The following is a 22,213-nucleotide window of genomic DNA, read 5'->3' as shown; positions in this document are numbered from 1 at the left end:
TACATATAATTAGTATGACATAATAATACATTAATATAGTGTAACACTTGTATAAAAAGCAAAAGACAATGAGTAATTCTCACTTTATTTGTATATTATATATGTTATACGCATACTTAATATGTTGTTATAATACATTAATAAAGTGTTACACTTGTAAACAATGTAAAGTAAGGAGTTGCTCTCGCTGGATTTGTATATGGTTTACTCATTACTAATATGGCATTATAATACATTTATATAGTGTAATATTTGAATACAATGGAACAACAATGTGCTATTTTCATTGGATATATATAAGAGTATATCATAAAGAACAAGAAATAGCTTTTAAAAAAGATAAACGGCAATCATTTTGTAAACAAGGTGATAAAAGGTTTGTAAGAAAGCAGTTTGAACTCAATATATTCATTTAAAGGATAATTCTTTGTTTAAGTGTAAGATTGTAATACTTTTGACCAAACGAGCACAAAAATATATTGTACGAGTGGCGTAGCCACTGTAAAAAAAACAGTATTGGTGTTCATGAGGTGAAATATATTACTATCTTATACTGAAACAACATTTTTTTCTTTTTGTTATATGCCTAAAATTGAAATTAAAAGTACTTTAACTACACTTTTTTAGAAAAACGTGCCAATTTGAATGCGCACTAAACGTCATTTTTAAAATGACGTCGTTGAAAATGTGTCCTTGACTTGTGTGTGTGTGTGTGGACGTTTGATTAGGAACTGAGAGCAGGCCAACATTTAAAGAAATATCAATTTTTAATTTTATTACTTACTATTTCAAAGAGTGATATTTTAATTATATTTCATTGAAAAATGACTCAAAAGTACCGAAATGCATATATAAAATATTTGTTCGGCTTGTAGGTATTACCGAAAAGCTTTTGTCGACAGGATACCAGTTCTTTTTTAGGTTATCCAACATAAAATTTAGGTTATCCAACATAAAATGATACAGAATTAAAGCCTTTAAATCCAATGAATATTTCCCTCATCATCCCCTTTATAAATATTTAATGTAAACGGGGAAATGGCTTACGAGATAACAACGAATTGTAATTAGTTTTTGCTTTCAATGGTTTATTTAACTATGATTGCTCTGTTTAATTGATGCGCGAATGCCCTGAATTACACTCTGCGGGCATGTATGTGAGCGTTGTGAATTTTATTCGACCACTGGGAATCGGTGAAGGTCACAGGAGGGAAAAAATCAATATCTGTATAAATCTACAAATGAAACTGATGTATGGCCGACGGCCAAGCGCGCTAAGGCACATATCTATATCTATTTTATGGCATCTGGTGTCATTTCGTCGATGTAAAAGTCACTTATATCGCCGTAATTACTCCATCCCAAAGTAATTCAAATTACAATTATAGCCCCTTTCAGTCGATTAAGAAAGTTTTTCGGTGCTTTGATTAGATTTCACACAGAAGGAAAGAAAATACATCATATAAACATTATTTATATAAACCGAAGCATGTTTCGTTTTAAGCAAATCATTTAATATCATTTTACGAGCAACTGCAGCACTTCTTTATTTCAAATTGCACAGCTTATCAGATCATTTTTTCCCGCGGTGGAGACAAATATGTGGTCAGTTAATATATGTATAAAAACTGTATTTTGGTTATTTTCTTTACCAGTTGTATTGATAAATTATTCAAGTTAAATGTACGTCTTTTCGAAGAAATTGGGCAGAAATCAATGATTTGCACACCTTGCATGTGAAACAAGTTTTATCGAAACTACGTTGTTCGATCAAACGTATGCATAACTAACTGCCATATCCTACAGGGCAGCGTTGAATGCCGAATGACAAAACCATGTCTAAAATACACCAGCATGAAGATATTTTTGTAAAAAATAAAATAATCTTATAAAAATATATATGCCTGAAAGGAAGTACATGTTTAAATCATAAAATGAACAGATACTCTATTGTTGTATTGGCGGAATATCATAGCATTTTAATACAACCAGGTGACATTTGTTTCTTACCTCATCAATGTAATATAAAAATAAGCATCATAAAGAATTATGGGGCTTAAGGGTCACGCCTGGATATGAAAACAGACCATGCAGAGCTATCAATAAGGAGGTGGGAGGGACACTTGCGCTCGCTTGTCATTTCTGTGGGATAAACTCTGTCATTATATTATCTTTCTTCCAGAACCTCCGTTATTATGACCCATATTAATCAGTTAAATATGAGGATCTCAAAATAGTTATATTCTGCTCAAAGTACAGCGTGGAAATATCCAAATTAGGAAGATATATGATTTCAGGATATTGATGTAGATTTCTCAGTGATGTATACCTATCTTACTATGGCGTTTGAGTCCATTATTTTGTTAAATGTATCCTTTTTACAAAACAATGTGAATTTTGGATACCTGGCGAGCCCACAATAACTCGGTATTTTCTACGGGTAGGGAACAAAATAGAAATAAATATACAAACAATATTGAAACACTTGTTTTGGGCCTAGAAAGTAGAGTGCTAAGTATGTTAGAAATCCTTTTTTTGTATAAACATAGGCAAAACATTATAGTAAATGTAAACACTGTAAGTGATCTACATGGTATTACGTCTTGTTATTATACGAAGTTCATCCGCGTTCGGGCAACATAATTCACGTATGGCCAATATGATGTTGATGTTACAATTAAGGGTCACATGTACGCCAATTACGGGAATAATTATTTTTGCTTCTGAAAGCTCAATGTATGATCACCTGTACGTAGAATGTATTATTTCCTTCCAAATACAAAATACTACGAAACTCAAGCACCAAATAGATCGTTTCACTTACGTAATTATATTATCCTTTGTCCACAATATGCTATGCTTAATAGTGTTTGATCTGGTTTAAACCAGCAAGTATTGTTAATACAAAAGTTTTACATATATTTTCAGAGAAGTTGATGTGTATTTCTTGACATCATGGCAAAATTACAACGATTCCTGAAGCTCAACGATCGATTTGATTCTCAAGTGTTCACGTTTGTTCTTCCGGCAAAGCTTGCAACGGACGATAATCCTGATTTGTACACAAAAGACGTCGTTTACGGATACCATAAGTGGACCGTCAGTTTCATTCGCACAGACGTACATTTAGGTTGCTTTCTCAAACTTCAGACAGCCGGAAATGGTATGAAGTGTCAGATCGACTTCTCTTTTACATTACTGAACCGAGAACACTTCACGAGAAACGAAACATTTATAGAAAAGGCGTGTATATTAACACCGGAATCTAATCAACATGGACGAAAAACTTTTATAGGGTTGAATGACTTATTAGAAAGAGAGTTCTCTCAAGTAACTGGCGATTACCTCATAGAATTAGAAATGAGAAAAATAAATTGCATTTTCGAGTGTTTTATACGGCTTCCAAAGGAGCAGCAACACAATCGTTTACTGACGTACGAAACGAGGCTTGAATCATCGTATTTTACGTATGGCCTTTTTGACTGGAGCATTTCACTATCCCAAAACGAAGCCACTATGCAACAGGACGAATGTATAACTTTGCAACTTCATCGACATACTAGTTTTGACCACGTATGCAATGTCAGGTACGTCTTTTAATACATTTTTTAATGAGGTGGCTTGTATATTCGGGGAGCTAAGTAGTCGTTTTAAATGTTACAAATAAACGTATATCAGTAGACACACCTTTATAGGACTCGCTTATGCGTTTTGGATCAAATTTGGTTTTTAAGGGTTTGCATCGAAAACACTTATTAACACAATTGTTTAACCCTTTGATATCGAAACTTATCTGGTTTGAGTTGGGTGGGACGACCTCACGCCGCTACAGTAACATCAAAATCAGAACTTGACAACGAAACCGCTCGCCCTAAAGGTCTCTTTCATGTATAAAGATAAAAATCAACTATTAAGTGTTTTGTTGAAAAGCGTCACAAACGCTATTTAAATTCGTGGAATTCAAAGACAATATCATCTTATATTGAAGGGTTCCGACTGTCATAACACTCATAATGAGTTACCATTCTTTTGTTGAAGGGTTCCGACTGTCATAACACTCATAATGATTTACCATTCTTTTGTTGAAGGGTTCCGACTGTCATAACACTCATAATGATTTACCATTCTTTTGTTGAAGGGTTCCGACTGTCATAACACTCATAATGATTTGCCATTCCTTTGTTGAAGGGTTCCGACTGTCATAACACTCATAATGATTTACCATTCTTTTGTTGAAGGGTTCCGACTGTCATAACACTCATAATGATTTGCCATTCTTTTGTTGAAGGGTTCCGACTGTCATAACACTCATAATGATTTGCCATTCTTTTGTTGAAGGGTTCCGACTGTCATAACACTCATAATGATTTGCCATTCTTTTGTTGAAGGGTTCCGACTGTCATAACACTCATAATGATTTACCATTCTTTTGTTGATGGGTTCCGACTGTCATAACACTCATAATGATTTACCATTCTTTTGTTGAAGGGTTCCGACTGTCATAACACTCATAATGATTTGCCATTATTTTGCTTTTTACATAAAATGAGCGAGTCCCTTAACAAGAACCTGCAAACATATATACTCGATATTTGTTGCAAACATTTTGTTAAGAACTGTTAAGTCTACCTTTTGAATACTTTCAGTGTTTTGTTAAACACATGTTAGACTATAGACATTTAATAAAGTGTTTATCATAGAAACAACATAAAAAACTAAGCACACAGCTGTTCGTTCCTATCCGCAACAAAAAGCAAGCATTAACGCCGGAATGATTGAGGCTCATAATATATCCAACTTTATAATATATCTCTCAACATATGTTGTCGAATCCCGATATTTTTTCTATAACAAGACTCTTTCAAAAATCATAGAAACAAATCATTGACACTGACGATACGCGTATTGAAGTTGTAAAGCTACTATATTGTTTACGATCAAACATTGAAATTGATTTTCCATATAAAGCTCAAAATTGTTTAAAAATAATGTTCAAGAAATAAATTTAAATTTATGATTTCAGCCATCCTCTCATTAAAAATTAAAAGCATGTAATAATTCCAGTAATGGAAAAAATACTGTTTAATTAAATATCCATCTTCGTTACAATAGAAACAAAAATGTGTTGCATTTTAAAGAGCTCTAATCTTCGACGGGAGAATTCTGAGCAAAAAAAGAAAAGAAGCTAGGGCTATATAACATGTTTATATTTGTACACGCAGGTATTATATCAGTATCGGCGAGAATGACGAATTCCAGTCCGAAGAGCTTGACCAGCTTGTTGACCTCACAGGAAATGGTGACCTCTACGTCGTGAATGGGTCATTCCAGCAGCTTGCCAAGGGAAGGTCATCGCTCAAGGTCAAGGTCAGCATGGTCTCCGTCGTTTCAATAAGCGAAGTGATCTTGAATGTGGCTACCCAAGGGAAGACTCGAGCTCACTTATACGACAAGGACAAACAAGCTTGGTATGGACTGGTCTTGCTTTTAATCATTTAGTGTTTTTTATCTATTGATCTTGTTGTTTCACTTTCGGTGAACATAAGTAACATTGTAACCACGACGTGTCCCGCTACTGGAAACTGAGCTTTTTATGAGCTGTTTGTGTCGTATGTTTATTGTTTTCAATAGTGTAATGATTGATTCGTTTCTGTCCTTCTTGTACTTCAGTTTGAAATTGTGCCATTTCAAGGAAATGTCATAATCAAAGGCGATTTCGGTATTGTTTTGCTTTTGAGAATTTCTCAGCAAAACAGCTTAAAAGTTTGACACGTCTGTCTAACCTTATTTCGACAAAGGAAAGCTATTGCCATCGAACCATAAATGTGATCAAAAGGCAATGCTACCGTCATAATAGCCGCATTGATGTTTAGCTGATGAGAATAAAAGGCTGAGGAAATGGTTAAGTAATATTTGTCTTTATATCTCTAGGGTTATAAGAGACGACTTAACTTTTATTTTTTTTCGAGTATTTAACAGATAAAACAATCGCAACTGATCATCTTAATTCAATATTGTATTAAGGGCTTTAATAAAGAGGTCAATTACAAATTATTGTCAGTATGAGAACTAAGTTGTAAGGTCTGTTCAGCAATAGTTATATCCAATGAAACTGGCGATTTCCTGTCAGTTTCGTTCGTAATTTGTCTATGTCTATCTTTCTTAATACACAAGTCAATTGGGTCAAAGGTGGACAATGCTTAGGACATATAATAGCGGCTTAAATTCAATAATAAATCTATCGCTAGGCGAATGCGCTTGACAAAGGTATCACCGCGTTACTTATACTTAACCATTCGAGACCTCTCTAAGCACGAGAGATTTACCTTTACAGAATAAAACTCATACATTTATCGCGAGGATTAAAAAGACAAAACCGTATTACATTTTAGCATAAAATCCATTTAGAATGTGTACATGACTAGTAATAGCAATTAATCAAAATAATTCCTTTTTTCTTGGACAACTTCCTTGAACCGGATGAGTAAATCTAATATGTCAACGACAGTGCAAATGTCTGCTGCACTGCGAGAAGCAGTTTTAATATGTCATTAAACGCCAATGTAAAAGAGATAAACTTGTAAGCTGGTCTTCTAATATATTGCGTCAAGAAATTGCCAATTTGAAAGTTGAAGGGACATGTCCTTATATCTTAAATATTTCTGTTCCTTTTTCGTATTTCTTAGGACGCATGCGACCCAATTGTTTTTAATTTAAATTATTTTTTATGGGAAACGTTTTCGCTCCTGACATTAAATTAAACATTCAATATTTTTATTTTATAACATGGGTATGGTTTTCCAAACTTCGCTAGAAACATTATGACCGCGCGATTTCGTCTGAAAGTATACCCAAATGGACAGTAATGACGTATACATTATATCGTAATCTTTATTGTCTAAAGACGTCCATGACCTCTGTCTAACATCAACATTCAATCTTCAATATTTAGTCTGGGGAATGATTTTAGTATAATATTTCGTCACTTATATCAGTTTGTCCGGGCCATTTCCTCTGAAGTTTAGCCATTATACATTCAAAGTTAGACCAAATGGATATACAACTATATATTAACCAAATGATTTCTGGCAGACCAACATTTAAAAATATTTACTGATATACTACAACTGGTCTTCGCTGTAGACTGACAAATTAGATTCAATCGCCGTATAAACGGATGACGTCAAAGGAAATATAGGATTGCGTTGATCAATCGCGATTTCTTGTCTGTTGAACACTCGAAAATAATTTCATAACATCTTGTATTCTCTTTTAAAACCTAAGGGATTTAGAAAGTGGTTTTTACGGAAAAGCTGATCCAGATTGCATGTTAAAATCTAATATTGTTGTCTCATTTTGATACCTCAGAGATTAAGAAAGTGGTTTTACAAAGGAAAGTTTTTTCTAGGAGGAGAGTTTATCTGTTTCACACGTTACTGTAACTTAAAGTCAGTTTTATCGGACAATCGAAAAAATAATGATTTTATCCGATTTTATCTGAACAATCCCGCAGAAAATAAATATAAAAAATGCAGTTAACAGGAGATGGATAGGTTGGGATTAACAATCCAGCCATTTCATAACTATTTATAAAAAATATCTATATTCTTAGAATAGCAAAACAGACTGAATGAATTTGAAACATACGATATATTATGGGAAAAAACCTTGCGTTTTATTTTTTCAATATATATACAAAATAAAATACATTTCGTGAGAGGTTACATATTAACATTAACATTAACTTTGAATCTTTGTATTCCAAATCGCTGTGGACTTATGGGGGGGCTTTCATTCTGTCTGTATATCACAAAGCTGTGTTGATCTGCACTCAAGATTGACGTACTATCTTCGATTGTACGGTTTTCTCTATTTAGGTTGATGGAGGCTGACACGAGCGGGAAGACGCTTTCATTCCGTCTATACTACACAGATATCGCCCACGTGCCTCGCAAATACAGCCGCTACGTCTGTTGGAACGTGTTAGTCCTGACAAGGTAGATTTGTCAGTTTCTTTACTCCACCCTAGTTTAATATTCTAGATTATTGATTCAAACTTTGTACCCAAGTAACTTGAACTTTATATGTTGATGCTTTTTTAATTAAATAATATATGGCCACGAATCTATTAAATAAAACAAAACATTTATTAAGACTAAAATTATATTATTTGTACCTTAATCATGCGAACTGTTTTTGTTTTTACCATTAATGTCAAATGAATTAAACACGATAATGCATTAAAATAATAGTAAAAAAATCATTAACCTATATTGTGCGCCTTTAAAATCTGTTTTGTTCACAAAAATGTACTTGATACCATCTTATACACATGAACAACTTAAATGTTGTATAAAGAAAACGGTTTGTGAAAACCAGGAATTGACTACCGCCAATCAATATTTTATCTATAAAGATATTTCAATGCATATGATTTCTGTTTTTGATGTAAAGTGACGTTGTTCGTGTCCAGTTGAAAGCCTAGTTTAAGAAATGTTTTTTCCTGTTAGTTCCCTGCTGTGAATCACTTTTTTATTGCAAAATTCACTATATTTAAGGATTAAAATTCAACATTTTACATACTTATATATATACATTTATTGAAATGTACATTTCTGCTAAAAGAAATAGATTATTCAAGAGTATTTTCTCTTTTTCCTTTCTCTCGTTGCTCTCAACGGTGGGTAAATTTGAACAGATACAGTAACCTAAATCTATAAAACAATGAATGCGCAGAAAAAAAATAGTTCCTTATTCATGGGTTTAATTATTATACTTTCAAGGAAAAGTATATTTTAACAACGTATTATAACTGTATTACAGCTAGAACAATACAACTGGAGTTATAAAAAAATACCAATAACAAGAAAAAAACAAAAATATCGCCACCTACAAAGTTCTCATTATATGTCGCGAAAATACGCGATAACAGCGTTTGTTCACGAGATTTCAAAATGGAGAGAAATTCCAGTCAATTTACTTGTCTAGCGTTATGTTGAAGGATCAGTTGGGGTGTAAACCATGTTTGAATACCATGTTGGACAAAGTGTACTGTCAATTCCTTGAAAGTTAACATCAGATGAGACGACAGTGGCGGTGGGTGGGGTAACGTGTTGAGCAATGGGAACTTTCGCGGACGGAAAGTCAGAGGACGCGAGAAGACGTAGTGCTGAACTGAGCTCTTTCTTCTGGACGTTGATGGGTGCTCTATAATATGTTATTGTTTCATTTCCTCGACTTCATGTTTTGTCAGATGCTTTATTTTTACCAAATGTCAATTCCAAATTCCGAAATAAGTCGTCATCATTGTCATTTAATATTTCTTCAATTGTTTCATCCATCATGAAATCAAAATCCAAATTAAAATCAATATAATTATCGTTGCTCATTTTGTTTTAACTGCTTAACTGCAGATTTTAATTTTGTAGGATGCCAATGATTTTACTACGATTTCATTGGAAAAAAATAGTTCCGTAGTAAATATGCCCCGCCCATTAGTATTATTTCGCCCAATGACAGGATAGAAGTATCGAACAAATCTTCGATTGGAAATGCCATTGCACTTTATACAGAAATAATGTGAAATTGATAAACATTAACCATCGTTAAGGAATAAAGTGTTAATGTAAATATTTAGCAATAATTTCAGGTATATCCCGGAGCACAAACTGAAGATAAACTACGGAACTTATTTTCGTTATTAAGTACAGCACACCACGTACAATACGTGTAAATTGTAATTTTGTAAGAACTGCACCAATGCATTGCCATACTTGCAGGTACATTCCAGAACACAATATGAGGACCAACTACGGACCTTTTAGTCGGTATTATATACAGCAGGACTTGGACGAAGGCCACCTCATTACAACTTCCATTCCAGTTGATGATGTAAGTTTATTGCCTAGAACCACAATGTTGTTTTTACGTTATCAAAGATAATACACGGTTGTCATAAATATATTTTGATGAATCATTATTTGATTACGTTTAAAGTTCGGTTATTGTTTATTTTGGGGAAAATGTAGTAATGATTGTTCGTCTGGCCTTTGCGTTGATGTAGACACGACAAATCAGGTGTTTAGGTATTTAATTTCTAGTATAAACTATCAACAAAACATACAAAAAAAAATACAAAACACGTTATGTTTATTAAAACTATTATGTGCCATATCTTTCGGCATAACACCTTCTCCGCTTAAGAAAATTATCATTTAAAAGGAATTGACGTCAACATCATACACTGCTTAATAATGGCACGAGCAAATGGCGTTGCTAGAAAAGGAAATATGATATAGAAACACACATATTAACATAAACGTTTCAAGGAATTAAATATGTATATTTTTCTACACAATATACATAATTTTGTTTCGTAGTTATATGTTGAGTTTCGTCCACCTTATTAACGGTTTCTACAATTGAGTCATTTATGATTGATATATTTATACTAGTATTAAATGATTGGCCGATTTAATACACTTATCCTTGAAAGACATGAGTTTCTTCTTTTGAATTTTTTTGTGTTATTCTTATATAAAGGACACTTGTTTCTAAAGACATAATTTTGGGAGTGATTCAAAGCCCCTTTCGATTTCTTCAACAATTGGTATAAGTAATATAAACTCATTAAAATTACTCTATTTTCAGCTGCAGGACGACAAGTGTCTGTTTACGGAGCCTGGCGACCAAGCAATCACCGTGCACGTAGAATGGGTGGACTCGCACCTGCTTGCCACGCCCACTTATCACGCCTTTGATGACGTGGACAAGCTACAGAAGCAACAGATGAAGTAGGTCTTACTAACCCTATTCCTGAAAATAGGTGATGTTGAAGGGGCGAAAACACATTTATTTGTAATTATTAACAGTTACCGTAAGATTGCTGTATTTCAAATAATGCTAAATAAAGCAGAGTGCTAATAAACCAAGCATTAGTAAATATATTTGGATCTTTTTAAAAGCATACAGGTCAAGGGCAAAAACAGACAAACAATAAAAACACCGCTTACATCATTTTCAATATAATACTAAAACCAAGTGTGAGATATTGCACTAGAACGATCCGTACAATAACATATATTAACTTAAAAACATAAATTTACTGTAATATATGATATTTGGTTACTTCTTTGAGGAGCGAAATTATCTGTTTTTATATGAGCGTAACTGTATATTGCGCTGTCGATGGAACACTTATTTAGTATTTTAGAAGAATCTGTTAAATGTTGAATACTGTTCGTTTTCTTAACTACGATATGAATGACAGTGTTGTCTTATTCTTGAATATTCTAATAAAGGTGTCCTAAGTCCTTAAAACGATGAAAGTCTACTGACTAATCAATCTGTAGTTGTCCTGGTTTCAATATAATTGAATGCAATCAGATACTTTATTGATTCCATATTATGCAAAACAGCCTAGAAAAAGCCATTTTTTATTTACAGCATATGAAAGTATTGTAACCCAGAAAACACCAAATCTGTATACTGTTTTTTATCGTAGATAAAGGAATAGCTTTTTTAACCGAGATAGAGAGAACGATAGTTTTATAATGTAGAAAACGATATATATTCTATCGTCAGAACGCCACATATTTGTAAAATAGTGAGCAGTGTACTTTTGAACCTTATATAACTTTTATTGTTTATATCGTAAGAAAAGCCTTTGTTGTAGCCTAGGCAGAGCTATAGCTTTTTCATAGTAATTGTCATAGGTTTGTTATATAAAAACACACCATAATTTTATTACCTCAAGAATACCATTTTTGAAGCCAGTAGAAAGCCATAGTTTTTGTATCCCAACCTTTGATACATCAAACGGGGTTTAGTGTCTACCATATCTGATATAATGTTGTTTGTTTATTATGGACTACACTCCGTAGTTTTATAGGTTGTTATATGCCTTCTCCGTATGGTATCAAAACCTAGTGTCACAAGGAAAACAAAAGTTTTTTCGAGAAGTTTCAGGCATGTATGTTGGTATACATCAGCATCTTGTTGCTGAGACATTTCTCACACTGACATCAATCAATAAGACAGCATACTGGGGTTTTGAATATAGAAGTATCATATTATTTGATTAGCCTTTTGAGACTCTTATGTCATATGCATCGACTCTATTTTGATGTGCATTAAAATGAATTGTCATTATTTTTCTTGCGATCTACATTGTATTATTTATTCGTTTTGTCCTGTTAAATGGCCAGTGTATAATGGAAACGAACATACAATTACTAACATGTTTTCCTCCGATATAGATGTGTTTATTGTAATATATGGTAATTTCCATTTTAGGAGAGAAATTCTTGCTCTTCAGTCCGAGAATCTCGTGTTGGAGAAGCAGCTTCACAGCTATCAAATGTCGCTGTCAAAATCTTCTGACAAGGACTTTGTATTTTCGACCGGAAGTTTTTCCGACAAAGCATCCACAACGTCGGAACGGGCGCCTGTCTCCAAAGAGAGAAGACCATCAGGGGACAGACGTAACAGTTTGAATGAGAAGTCTACTAATCCAAGAAAGTATGATATACCAATGCCAACTGACGTTATTTCTGACAAATATTCTCCTGCTCCTGATAGGGTACAATCTCCTGCTGAAAAGATACCCGCTTTTAAATACAGCAACTTACCAGAACAATACGCATACCTAAGAGAAAAATCCAGCGGAATATCTATGCTTGCAAACGACAAAATACAATCAAGTGTGGGCAGACTGGATTCAGGGTCAGATAAATATACTCCTCCAGCAGAGAAACCTTACAAGCCTGCTGATAAATACAGCGGTATGACGGCCGAAAAATATGGCGTTTTAATAGAAAAAACGCACTCACGCTCCGATAAATCTAATCCGATGTCTGATCGAGACGTCTTAAACAAACAAAGTCCCATGAGTGACAGATATCCAATTGCTGTAGACAAATCACAATCAGTTTTAGACAAATATGACGATGCATATGATAAGTGTGTTGATCCCTACGCTGACAAGTACAAAAGGTCAAATGGTACGAATCACACCGGCGTCGTCAAATACGGTCCAATTGAAGACAAAACGTATACCTTTGATAAATACAACAGCTCGAACGACAGGACATTCAATACCGCAGAAAAACCATATGGCACTTTAGACAAATATTCCACACCGGATGATAAGACGTATTCTTCAACTGAGAAAAACGTCTCACCGCCTGAAAGGTTACCATCTGCCGGAAAGTATAGCGCGACAATAAATGAAAGAGCCAACTCCTCGTCGTCGGATAGATCAGAAAGATATGGAACAGTGGATTCGACGTATTCGAATGTAGATATATATGAGTATACGCAGGACCAGTACAAACCTTACGACAGCCCCAAAACGTCCTCCTACGATGAAAGAAAGGGCTCAAGGGAAAGTGTTAAGCGGGAAGGAAGAAGACGTTCCAGGGAGAGAGGGCATGATAAGAAAAGCTCAAATTCTGGGGAAAGGATCTCGTACCGATACAGATAATCGATAAAGGCAAAGCTACGCTGCACATCTTTGCCTTTCTTTTACGGAATTAGGTTTGAATAAAAATTGTCTGATAAGCCGTACAATACCATCTCATTGTAATACATGTGTACATTTTAACATGGGTGGAATTTGAATGGGTTGTAAAACTGGCGCATTAAGTGTCTTGACGTCGATGTGTGTCAGATGAGTATGTCATACAAACATACAATCCTATATGTTATAAGAAAGATAGTTGTGATATTTTTAACTTATATGCTTTAACCTAAAACGCGGATTATCATTTGGTTTAAATGATTGTAGGTGCAGTCAGTTGTGTTTGCCCGAGTCGTCTAAGGTATTCAAGAAAAATAATTGATCGAATCAAAGCAAAATATCCAAAGCCTAACGTTTTAAAGTATTTTATTCCAAAATATTAACTTTTCTTGATTTCACCAAGAACAACTAGTATTTCGTTGATTCTGTTAAAATATTTATGAAATTGCGGGTATTCAATTTAAAGTGATGAACAGATACATGCCGAAGTGCTTATATGAAAATACTTCAATAAGTGTATATTAAAATAAGGACACACATTACTTCTTAAGAACAACATTTGACAAGTAAACTAATGGCCATTTTTGTGTAAGCAATTATCGTGTATAATGATGATGTTGTCGTGTAATCTTATCGACATACTAAATGTCGATTTGTCGATTCTTAACAAGAAAACTATCCATCTGTTGATGTATTAACTGTATATGTGGACTATAATTTGTATCGAAAAAAAGGTTACACACGTCATGTTGTAAACTTTATGTTAAGTCGATAAAGTGTTTTCAATTTGTTTTGTAGACAAATTTTCATCAAGTTATCAAGTCAGCAGAATCTTGACAATTTGTTGTTACTTATTAACTTTTAGTGTCGGCATAAAAAAGTCGACACGTTTTGCAATTGACATTTGTTTAAAATAGTGACATCACAACCAGTTATAATGGTGCACATGCTAAAGGCGTTATTTCCTGTTTTAACTCCGAAATTGACTAAAGTTTCTTATTAACCAAAAGAAAATCTGAAGGATATATCATGATTTCATTTGCCGACTAAAGTACAAAACGAACATTACAATTCAAACAAATCTCTATCATAAAAACAAGATGAGAAACAAACATATAAACTGCTTGAATACTGAAAATTAAGAAACTGTAGTTTTCACATCAATTGTTAACAAACAAAATGTTTGCTAAGTGATACTGTTAAAATACAAATGTGTAAAAATGAAAAGTACTTAAATGGTGGTATATTTAGATTAATATTTATATAAATCCTAAAACAAGGTTCAAACTGTTATAAAGTATCGATTTCGAAACAATTATTTGTTCCTAATGATTTACGAAATCTGAATTCTATCACAGCAATATAAGTATCACCATCAACTATACCAAAGGTATGTCAATACCAAGATTAGAAATTTTCTAAAGTTGTGAAGATTGATAACGATGGAATAACGATTCTTGATTCACGATTTAATTGTTGTTGATTTAAATTATTCCCCAAGCAATCAGAACAGAATGGTGTTTTTGGTTTAAATTGTTCCTATCATGCAAACAAAACTGGATCAACAGGGCTAATTAAGGCGCTATAGGATTGCTAATTGCTATAGGATTTCCCAACCAGGAAACAACGTTGCAAATAATATTTCACACATTTGATTGTCATGAAACTATGTAAACGTAATTTTTAGGAAACGTGTATCGACTGTCACTCTGAAGTAATAATTTACTTAGAAAACTAACATTTTGACAAGATTCTACACGCAACACTTACACATTGATTTCTCTTGAATAAATTTTATACTTTAAAGTTCTGTTTCCCCGCAGTATTTAGAATTTAGGGTGTGCCTCAAGTCTTAACTTGAGATTGAAATTAAAAGGCTAATAGTCTTTGTTAAAGGGTATGATAACATGACAGCATGAGTTCAATACAATGTTATATTTCAAATATGTCGCCTTGCGTAAATTAAATGTGGTTTTTATTTCATTATGCAATGAATTATTGAAAACTGAAATTTTGATTTTAATCAAATTCAACAAAAAAATAAATTTAAGCCCAATTCTGACAGTGTGATTATCAGAAATTCCACCAAATTGCTGATGCAAAGATGTCAATACAAGCCAACGTCATTACGTGCAGTGATTTGGAGTGAAAGTCAAATAGTTCCCGATTTAGGTCGATGATTTGAGGTTTTCACTTAATATTGTAATCACCATTTTCGTTGATGTACATTGTTCTGACTCAGCTCTTCTTATTCGATATAGATTTTTTAGTATTATTATCCATTGAAATATCATTCTGAAATTCAGTGTAGATGCACGTGAGTCGTCTTACACAGTGTGTGCAAGACAGAAATTCCAAGCACCGGTGAAAACTCCGAATCGCATGTCGTTTATTCAAGAAATTGATCGAATTAATGGCGAAATGCCATTTGTAAATTTACTGCAATAGAGAACAATAGTGCTCTATATTGATTACAATATAATTATTGGTTTCAAATTTCCAGTAGAACCATTTGTAACAAGAACAACAGTAATTAAATCGCGAAGTTGCAACGAATGATCGTGAAACACACCATGGTTGTAACAACTTTGTCGTCAAATAGACTGATCATTTTATAATGGTGGCTTTTGCAATGGCAACCTCTGTGAAAGCTTTATATTTGTTTCATTGAAACAAAATTTCCTTGAATCAAGAAATAGTTTGTCTTTATTTTTATCTTCTCCACCTACACAAAATAGAGAGTTTTTACTTTATTTATTATCTTAATTGCTTTTTGGCAAATGAAAAATAGGATTGTAAAAATAGGTCCAGTAAAGGGTAACAGTGATTCAAATACTTTTTAGCAGTTTATGTTGTGGTTCGTTTAAATTATTTACTCTTCGCTAGTCTGGCAAACTAATGTTAATGCTATAGTAAAACTAATGTCATTAATTAACAAATTAAAAAAACAACAACATACTTCCATTCTGACATCGACGTTTTCGTTCCTCAATAAAATTTATCACTGGTAAGCCCTCTTTCTGGCAAGCCTAATTGATTGTCAAATTATAGATTCTAAGAAGTATTTATTTATCCTAGCATTACTGTAAGCTCCTATATATATTTTACAAAGAACATACGTTGACCGCCAAGGATTCTTTTTATCCGTAACAAATGATGTTTTCCAAATAATGTAAAATATGTGTTTACTCAGTGAAATGAGTATCTACAGGATAATATATATATATATATATATATATATATATATATATATATATATATATATATATATATATATATATATATATTCTACACAGACCAAAAGACGACGGCTTAAAATATTTGTCTACTAAACACAGAAGATGATCTCCACTATAAAATGTGCTTTTACACGAAACAAATATGATATCAAAAAAGAAATGTGCTATTACCTGGATCAAAAGATGATCTCAATATAAATAATGTTTTAACCGGGAAGAAAAGGTGATTGTTTGTATTTCCAGAACAAAATAGAAATGACAGTACAAGTTTTGTAAAGTGCTCCTAACCTACTGCGAATGTAATATGCATAATACATCTGCCTGTTACATGACGCATGTATGAAGTTATATTCGCAAATGTATATAAACGATGAATTGACATCAACATCATCTTTACATAACTAAGTTTTAAGTTGTATTCAGTTGATTTTAATGGTCATTTGCAGATTTGTGTTATTTTTAAAACCGTTATTTTCAGCCGTTTGGTCTTGAAATGTTTCGGCGTATCACTTCACATTTTTACAATAGGTTACGAAAGCTTATCATTTTTAAAAAACTTTATTTTTGATAATGTTTTCTTTGCTTAATCCCCAAGCTAGTACAAAGAAACTTGCATTATGAACCTTTATGATCACTCATTTTTAAACGCTTTTTTACTGTTTTTATATAACTGCATCAATGTAGAATGGAACCCAAACCTTCCATGCCCACATAGTAAAAATACTGTTGTGTTTAGAAAGGGAAGACCATATACATAAACATCGACTACACAAATGAGTAACTGTAATACCACCTTCACAACTCATTTAATTTCAAAACCTAAGAAAATGATGTACCTCAAAACGCTATAGAACAGGAAATGAACCAATGAGTATGTAAGATAACAATATAATACTTGTATATACACTGTATGTAGTTCATGACAATTATTTTAATACATGCGTATCATTTACATGCGTATACTTAAAATCTTTGTTTATCTTCAAAAAAAAAACATATTTGTTTTATATAAAATCTTTTATCATTATTTGTTGAATCATTATTTGTATTTTTGATATTAAATATGTTGTTTTGTTTTCTTTACAACTTTAATCAATTGTAATCCTATTATCCCCGATGATACACACCCTCTCCAATACGGCCGAAAGCTACTGTAAAATTTGAAAACAGAGACCGGGACCGGGGGATAATATCGCCAATGAAATAGTGCCAAGAAGTACTGACAAGCTATGGTAAGGGGACATGTTAACGAAATTATTATTATTGATACAAGAACCTCTTTGTAATGAATAAAAAAGTTTGCACAAATGATTTTACGAAATAGTTTTCTGCTTTGTAGCACCTTTTTTAAAAACGTGTATAATATCGTTGAAAATTATTGTTATTTTTAAGATAAATAAAGATCTATCAATTCAATTACATTTGATAAAAAGAACTCTTGAAAAAAGGCCTGAAGTGCATATTTAATTTTAGTCTGTTCAAATTCATAAATTATTTATATCTACGTTTCTATTAAAACCGGTAAACACGTATTGAATTTCTAGACAAATGCTATTATGAATTGATATTCTGAAACTAATATATGTACGATTTTTTGTGGTCTGATCCTGTTTGTGAATTTTTGCTGATGTTGCCCCTGTGTTGGGGCCTTATGATGTTGAAAAAATAGCTTTTACGGTTATCGAATCAGAGCAGAACAAACAATATGAGGATGAAACTAATTAAAAAATGGGCAAGACAGACTATGTACACATACCTTTTATTATTTATTATCAATGGTTAACATGATAAAACGTGTTCTGGTTATTTTTGTAAGTTTTGTGTCATAGCACCCTTAACAGTTTGAACCTTGTCCACCCTCAGTGTTTCAGCGCTTTGATTAAAAGCGGATAATTCAAACTGGCGAGTTCGTGTTTTAATATGTCTTTTTGCTATAAATACCATGGTAAATTTGGTCGAAGTTAGAAAAATTATTCTGGATACTAGTTTAAGGCTTAAATTTTAAAACTTACGCACAGAGATAATGCTTAGTTTGCATAAGTTACTATTCATTCGTGTATTCGTTTTTGGCGAAATAGCATGATAAGTTTTCTTTTGTGTTAACTACTTTCGTAATCTCTCGAGAGAGATAAGAGACAAAATTATAACAATTTAACATGAAACTCATTGAGAATATGCAATAGACAAGATGTTAACCCGCGTTTAATAAATTGTTCTCAACGGTTTTCATGAAAACGGCGAGTATAAAATTGATGGTAAAAGTGCAAATGTCTGCAGCACTGCAAACCAAACAGCTTTCAAATGTCAATAAACTTCAACAGCATGGGCATAAACTGGTTATTAAGTGAAAATTGATTGCAAATTCAGGTGCCAGATAACGCATTTATATTTCTTACTTAAAGGCCAATTTAGTCATTTTGGAACTAAAAGGCATTAATGTCTTCATTTTTGTTCGAAATTTATGAGACTGGGTAAGAAGATAGTGATAATTATATACTTCCATCTTAAGACGAGCACGGAGAAATGGCTCTTGCGTTCCGTACTGTTAAAACTTATTATCCATAATTATGGAAGGAATATGGCTTGCAATATACGCTCTATGAGTTCGGTTGAGTCGCTTACATGTTTATATATATATATATATATATATGTTTTCTCTGCTGTTATTGGCCATTATAATTTCGAGCACATACGTAACGGGGTTCGTGGTGTTAAGTTCTTGCACGAAAATGCATCCACGCATCTCTCTGCACTAGTTACAGAATATTTGCCACAACACTATAACATCAACCATACAGCCAAGACATCTATCCTTATGACTTTTGGTGGAATCCTCATATCAGGTCGTGTCTACGCTGATGTCGTTTTGACACGCGCAGTGCCGTTGGAACTGCCTTATACTAGTGTACAAGCATACTATTCACATGAACTTTGAAATGCTTTTTCTTACTGATTTCACGGCTGAAAAAGTTGGACGATAAAAAACTAGTGCGACTAAAACAGACAGCTTTTGCCAAGAATCAAGCCATTATGGTAACTTATAAAATATTTCAAATATACAGCAGAACCATGTTTTAAAGTGTTTGCCAGTATTGCCAAAATACCTTTTTGATACATTTTCAGGCACATTCCAAAGCACACAGTGAAGACAAAATAAGGGTTCTTTATTCGGTATTATATACGGCAAGACATGGACAAATGTCTCATCAATACAGCTTCCATTACCGTTGCTGATGTAGGCCATATTTATTATGACACAAGGTTCTATAATAGAAAAACCAGACTACATTAATATATTCAGACGCATTAATTTCAACGTTCTTATATCATTTTATTATGTTTTATATTATAGTAATGTATACAAATCAAGTCCAATATATTGTATTTTTCATATATTCTTTATTCTATAATTATAAATATGCTCGTACTACTCACCCTACGATATTATTACAAGTTTCCATAAAAAATGTAATATTAATAATCTTGTTTGTAGCAGTAACAGTTATTGGTCATTAAATTTATTTCAGTCTTAAAGTCAACGGTATCATGATAAGCTTTTCAATCAAGATAATCCATTAACACCGTTTTATCTGGATCTCGGTCTGATTCGTAACTGTGTTATTTTATATCTAAAAGAAGCCCCGGAAGTAAAATTATTTCACGAAATGATTCAAGATAACTCTGTACAACGAATTTATGTTATTCATTTTAAAAATCTTAAACGATATTTCCTATCGTTTTGAACAAATATATCATTTTCACTGTAGTATAAATCGTGTTGGGATTGGGTTCATGTTGATCTTCTGGTTTTGCCTCCGACATTGAAAACAGGATAACCGATGATTTCCCGCTTCAGCAACTACCCACTTATCATGTTACACGTGCCAATACATCTTCATCACATTTTCTTTGGCATAGAGAAAATGAGACTAAGATGATTTACCTTTTCATTTAGAACGGCCATATGAGCGGATGGTCACAGATAACTTTTGAGAATAAATGGCAGGCAATATTTATGAGTCTTAGAAAACACAAATTGTGTTAATAACGACCAGGCCAATCCTCTTTCCTAGGGAGGAAGAACCATTGTAAAGAATTACATGCACAAGTTCGCAAATACATACAGATGGATATCATTCCATTTAACATAAAAACATATTTTAGGTATTGTATTTTTAAGAATAAAATATTATATAAATAACAATTTCCTAGGTCATGAAGTATTATGTTTACAGAGACGAAGCTAGATCATAAATATTTGGACGATTATTTAAACAATAGAAGATTATACTTATATGTTAAGAAAAGAATATACAAAGCATTCAAGTTTTTTTTCTAGTTTATTTTACACCGCACTTGCGCCCAAAGAGACAACTTAATTAGAGAGATTATTACTGGAATCGTTCTTTGCACAATTTTAGACCTCCTCATTAAACAATAGATTTCGGCACAATCTCATTAACTCTGTCAGATTTTAAGGCTAGAAATCCATTAAAAGTTTGAAATGATACTTTTCTGCAGTGGCAGACAGTAGTTTTCGTAAAGTTATTTTGATAAATAAGCATTCAGCTGTTATGGATTTAAGTCAGGTAAATCCTACAAAAGACTGGTTCCATAGAAAATATAATCTCATACACTAACACAATATGTATTTACCCGATTATGTTTATGCGACTGCCTTACATCAAACCATTTATTTCGATAAATATATGATTATAATGTTTAAGTATTTCGAGATTAAAAGTTATTAATATAAGTTAATATATGATTATAACCTTTAGGTTTTGGGAATATTAAGTCATATTTATATTTAATCAAAACAAAGATAAGTTCTTAACAGGCATTTGCGTTAAGAGTTATCAGAGAAATATAATTACAAACTTTTATAACTAAAGCCAATTGTTCATCTGTATTAGTTCTGCCAAAAAATAACATTGGATTATTATCACATAAGCAATCTTTAAATGCCATATGAACATTATTATCTATGAGTTTGTAGAAGAGCTTGGTTTTTTTCCCTGTGAAATACTGCCAAACCACCACCAGTAGTACAAATTCTTTGCTTTAGCACGTCGTAAAAATGTTAACAATTCGTACGTTTCTATACGTGAATAAAAACAAAACAACTGGCAAAAGCTGGCAATTTCTCTTAAGACTCATCTTCGCTGGATTAGACATTATCCTGCCGATTCCCATTTAAGGACAATTTATGACGCATCCATTGCAAACCTCCAATTCCTCTCAGTTGTATAATTTCTACATTTTTCATCGAACACACAAGTGAGTAATGGACGTACATGCCACCAGTCCGATCATGGTATATGCCGAATTGATCAGTGCAAAGAGCCTTGGCAGTGTTTCAGGATGATATTCCTGAAAATATTGAACAAACTGTCTTTATAATAAATGCTGCTTTTGCTTGCCTTTGACAGCCTGTTCATGACTCTTGGTATTC

The 22,213-nt window shown here is 32.9% G+C and overlaps 1 protein-coding gene across 1 annotated transcript; it reads left to right on the top strand.

Annotated features, from left to right (window-relative positions):
* Positions 1-2,955: 2,955 nt before the first annotated feature.
* On the top strand, positions 2,956-8,001 carry LOC128244211 (uncharacterized). Its single transcript, XM_052962227.1, has 3 exons — positions 2,956-3,587; positions 5,223-5,468; positions 7,878-8,001. Exons 1-3 carry the CDS (start codon positions 2,956-2,958, stop codon positions 7,999-8,001), a joined length of 1,002 nt encoding a protein of 333 aa, XP_052818187.1.
* Positions 8,002-22,213: the final 14,212 nt, after the last annotated feature.

The sequence above is a fragment of the Mya arenaria genome, chromosome 8, assembly GCF_026914265.1.
Source record: "Mya arenaria isolate MELC-2E11 chromosome 8, ASM2691426v1".
Classification (NCBI taxonomy): domain Eukaryota; kingdom Metazoa; phylum Mollusca; class Bivalvia; order Myida; family Myidae; genus Mya; species Mya arenaria.
The sequence above is the reverse complement of the archived record's forward strand: the minus strand, read 5'-3'. Positions and strand labels throughout refer to the sequence as shown.